The sequence below is a fragment of the Helobdella robusta genome (genome assembly GCF_000326865.2).
Source record: "Helobdella robusta unplaced genomic scaffold HELROscaffold_24, whole genome shotgun sequence".
Classification (NCBI taxonomy): domain Eukaryota; kingdom Metazoa; phylum Annelida; class Clitellata; order Rhynchobdellida; family Glossiphoniidae; genus Helobdella; species Helobdella robusta.
The window spans coordinates 1240545-1245626 of record NW_008704261.1 but is presented as its reverse complement, the minus strand read 5'-3'; the positions used below and the strand labels follow the sequence as shown (position 1 = coordinate 1245626).

General features: G+C 30.8%; 2 protein-coding genes across 2 annotated transcripts in view; one reads left to right on the top strand and one right to left on the bottom strand.

Moving 5' to 3' along the window:
- HELRODRAFT_172660 (hypothetical protein) overlaps window positions 1–1032 on the bottom strand; it is a gene marked incomplete at both ends in the record, with an annotated part of 1421 nt that extends 389 nt beyond the window's left edge. Inside the window, 2 exons of the mRNA XM_009019325.1 lie at window positions 597–748; window positions 828–1032. Of these exons, the coding sequence (XP_009017573.1) occupies window positions 597–748; window positions 828–1032 (357 nt within the window). The remainder of the gene's footprint in view (window positions 1–596; window positions 749–827) is intronic.
- Window positions 1033–2091: 1059 nt separating this feature from the next.
- Window positions 2092–2700, top strand: HELRODRAFT_172659 (hypothetical protein; the record flags this gene model as incomplete). Its single annotated transcript, XM_009019324.1, has 3 exons — window positions 2092–2169; window positions 2282–2371; window positions 2536–2700. 3 exons carry the CDS (start codon window positions 2092–2094, stop codon window positions 2698–2700), a joined length of 333 nt encoding a protein of 110 aa, XP_009017572.1.
- Window positions 2701–5082: the final 2382 nt, after the last annotated feature.

The window sequence follows — 5082 nt, the reverse complement described above, 5'->3', positions numbered from 1 at the left end:
CTACCTATATAAATTGGTAAACGAGTTACATAGTAAGTTTGACTATCACTCATCATCCAAAACTTTAGTCCATATTTTCCAGGTTTACTTGGAATATATTGCTTGAAAGAACAACGTCCTCTGAAAGTTAGGAGTTGTTCATCAATAGTGACATTTTCATAAGGAATATATGCATCCTCTAATGTCTTTTCCCACATTTCAAACAATTCTCTTATGGGACTCAATTTGTCTTCACTTTTCTTTTGCCTTCGTTTTGATGCATCATCAAACCTCAAAGCACTATTTATTTGTTTGAATCTATCCCTTGGCATGGCTTCATTGAATAATGTGCGTCCCCGCTTTTTGTTCCAAAGTTCATTGACAGCTTCATTTTTTGCTTTGTGTACTCCAGAAAGAATAAGCAATCCAATATAGCAAAAAAATTCTTTTTTATCTAACTCCTTCCGATTACTCATCTGTTTCTCTTCTCCTTCCTTATTCGTCCATTTCAAAATGTTTTCAACTATATTATCTCTAAAAAATAGATGAAATGAAGAAATAGGACTGTCTACATTTTTTCTAGCAAATCTTGTTGGACCGGGTTTCCCGTGAATTACATTCATCATACCACGCCTTCCACATTTGTTGTAAACTGGTTCATTTTGCCAGACTATGTTTCCACATTTAGATACAAATGTTTTGCTTTTTTCATTATCATTGCTTTCATCGGAAGAGGCTAGATCTGAATTAGAGCTGTCATTTTGTACATCTGAAAGTATTATTATATATTCATATTATTGTTATTTGATACATTTGAAAAATTGTATTTTTTATCAATCTTATCTTACTTGAACTCTGAAGTGTATATTTTATTTCATCATCATCGTCGGCGCTGTCTTCAACGAGAAAAGGTTCATTTCCTTTTTCGTCAGTAAATTCTACATCCGAATAATCAGTAATCTCTTCATGCTCACTAATACTCTCTTCGTCACTAGAATTATCAATTATCAATTGTTTGGCTTGCTCTAAAGTAAATCTTTCAGAATACGCCATTTTAGCTGATTGTTTGAAAAAAAAGTGTTGAACTGCTTATTGCCAAAGATTTGAAAAGTTTGACATTAATTTTTTATAGTTGATGATAATACAATCGAATAAAAATAGTAACATAAAATTTAATTGTTCTCCATTACATTCATAAAGTTTTAAATATTTAAAAAAGTGTATTTAATTTGGGGTAAAAATCAACCCCAATCGTCCTAGGTGCTATATGCATTCAAAACTGCCCTCTAGCGTTATTTTTTTATCAAATTTTAGTTTTAAAATAAGAGAAGAGATGATTTTAGGAAAAGTCATAAAAAGAGAGCCCAAGCTTTTGCGTAGTTTTCTTTTTTCATGCTTAGAAAGTAGCTCTGGGGTAGAAATCTACCCCAGCCGTCATCGCAGGGTTAAGCAATAAATCAAAATGTTATATTTAACAGAATAAAATATCATAATCAATAGAAACAAAAACTGTCTACTAATAAAAGTTTGAGCAGAAATTAATTGTTATTCAAGTTCAGATGAAATGAAAAAACGAAAATAAATAAAATTCAGTAAGTCATACAATTCTCAAAATTTAGCCAATTTCAACAACATCACTAAGTAAACTTTCTTTAACATAATTTTTGAACAAATTGATTGACATAGTTCTAGTCTCAACACTGACAATAGCATTCCATAGCTTTATTCCACGAACCGACCAATTTCTTTCATTTGTCCTAGTTCTACTTATAACAGCATACCATTCTGTCTTGTTGATGATTTTGTATATTTAAAAGAGTTTAAAAACCTATAGTTTACATTGATTATAACTTTATATATAAAGACAAGGGTTATATATATATTGATTTGATGAATGTTTAATATCTTATATTTAGCAAATAGTTGTTTAGTATGATCAAACCTATTTAAAAAAAAGCAAGTGCGTAAAAAATATTTTTGAAGTACCTGTAATTTGTTTATTAGATATTTAAAGGTTGATCCCCAGAATACATTGCAGTAAATGAAGTAAGCATCGTGTTTGGAGTTAGCTTGTTGCGTACGCCAATGACTTTGTATAATTTATTAACTATCATGTGTACATGTTTCGTCCAATTAAAGTCACTTTGTATGACAATTCCAAGAAACTTGGTTGACTCAACTCGTGACAAGGTTGTGTCACCATTTGTCAGAGATAAGTTAATAAATATTTATTATTAGTTTTAATTTTAGGTCCAAATATTATATAACATCAACACCACCACTAACACCTACCACCGCACAGAAAATGTTCACTAGTCAATCAGATGTGTGGAGTTATGGCATCCTGCTCTGGGAGATATATTCATTTGGAAGAGTGCCCTACCCAAGAATTGTTAGTGATACTTATTGTATATTTTTGTATGCGTGCGTGCGTGTGTGTGCGTGTATTTTGTTTTTTTCGGCTTGTGTGTTCCAGTTTGTTTCTACCTGTATCAGATATTTTTTCGGTCCTTCGTTATCAGTTCCATCATCGTCACCGTCATCATTTCACAACAGCCCTTACAAGAAGTACTGAGCCACGTGGAGAGGGGAAAGCGAATGGACCCCCCTGAGGGCTGTCCCCCCTTCATGTACAGCATCATGAGCAGGACTTGGTGCATCGACCCCATGAAGCGACCCACCTTCAAAGACATACTTATGGAGCTGCGATTACATTCTTGATGCATTTGTGTGTGTGTATGTGTGAGTGTGTGTTTCTGTTTGTCTGTGTGTGCGTGTAAGTGTGTATGTGTATTTTTTGTGTGCGTGTGCCTTACTTTATTGTATGCGTATATATTTACACTTGTCAAACCTTTTATTAGTCAATAATGTTAAAGCTCTGGCTCATTGAAAAATGTTTTTTTCGTTTGGAATCAAAAAGTCAATTAAATTGTATTATCCATTTATATTTATTTTATTCTCCGTTTGTCTGTTTTGCATTACTTATAATTTCTTTATTAAGCTTTTTCCATCAACGTGGACAACATCCTTATTATCAATGATCTTAACAGTCATCTTTGTCACCAATATGTGTCGCCCTTAACGACATTTCAATCACTATTATTATCTTTAATTTTCTTCTTTATCCTACTCTTTTTCATCTTCATCATCATCTCCATCATCATCATCTTTATTTCCACTATAATTTTTTTTACTTCTTCATCTCATCTTCTTCTTTTCATTGTTGTTACGTTCATTTGTAGCTTATAACTCATTCTTTCATTCGTTGGTGTGCATAGTTTAGTCATTTTTTATATATTTTTTAATTAATTTATTTATATATATTTTTGTTTTGTTAATTTACTGTTTGTTTATTAATTTGTTTACTATTAGTTTATTCATTTTGTTTTGTTTTTCCAAAATCTGATGTAAGGTTACTCACTAGTTTTGTCGGTTTTATAGCAGTTGTTAATAATTTTCACTATACTTCTGCGTACAACTATATATATATATATATATATATATATATATATATATATATATATATATATATGTGTGTGTGTGTGTGTGTGTGTGTGTAAGCGTTAATATGTGTACACTTTAGTCTATTATTTTATTCATGTGTGTTTGTGTGTGAGATTGAGGTGTGTGTGAGCGTTAGTATGTGTATACTTGATTTTATTTTATTTATTCATGCTTATTATGCTTATTATTACTTTTCATTATATTATTAATTATACCCATCCGTTAATTCTTGTATTATTATACTCAATATTATAATTATTTTGACAATCTAAATTAGACGAAAAATAATTCTATGACGCCATTATCGTTGTCTGATGTCATCATATTTATTATCATTTTTTTAGTTTTAAAATGTTTTTTTTTCGTTTCTGAATCGATATTTATGCACACAGCAATGGTTAAGCTAACCACGTGTTTAAGTCAGTGTAAAAAATATATTGGTTATTTATTTATTTCTTATTATTTTCATTTTAGTTAATTTAAGTTGTATAATAATTAAGTTAATGACAAAAAGGATCCGAAGGGAGTGCAATATTATCTGAGATGTGACAACTACCACGTTTTAGACATTTTTCAAATATGAATATACATTTTTGTTTATTTGTGCGTGTGTGTTTTTTATGTCGTTTGTTTTTAATCGAAATAACTTTTGTTAAACTTTTGGAAGTTAACTAACGCCGAACATGCTGTGATTTTCATAAGTATATATATATATATATATATATATATATATATATATATATATATATATATATATATATATATACTACTCTCAAACCAGCCTCCCAACAATGGTAGTCTTACAGATTTTATGAGCCCTTCCACACCATATTCTATTAGTCTATATCCTGTAACTGAAAAAGAAATATTATCTACTGTTAATATCTTGGAAAACAAAAGAGCTATGCTGACAATGGACTCAACATGTTCCTTGTCAAAAACATAATTTTCTCTATCGTATCACCACTTAACCATACCTTCATCTTATCACTAAGCACTGGAGCCTTTCCTGACTCATTTAAAATATCTAAAATCCCAGTATTTAAGAAAGGAAAGAAAAATGACATTAACAATTACAAACCCATCTCTGTTCTTTCCCTGCGGTCAAAAATTTTTGAAAAACCTTTCTTTAAAAAACTGTCTAATTTCTTCAGCTCAAATAAAACTATCTGCAACAACCAATACAGATTCACACCCAACCATTCAACTGAGCTTGCCATTCTTTATTTCACTCAGCATATATTAAATGAAATGAACAACAAATATCTTTCCATTGGCATTTTTCTAGACTTATCCAAAGCTTTCGATGTCATCGACAGAGGTGGACATGGGTTCATTTTTACTGACCCAACCCATCACTTAACTCAACCCATCCCAACCCAACCCGCCTGAAAATGCAACTTTTCAACCCAACCCGACCCAACCCACGACCCATCTGCACGAGTCGCAATTTTACCAAACAGGCAAATTTTTACAAATGATATTTAAAAAGCAGAACTCAAAAATACAAGATCATATGTGTAATAAAACACACTGGTGAAGTAATTACACTGCAAGTGTAATATAATAACATGAAAATTAATTAAAAATTAAATGTTA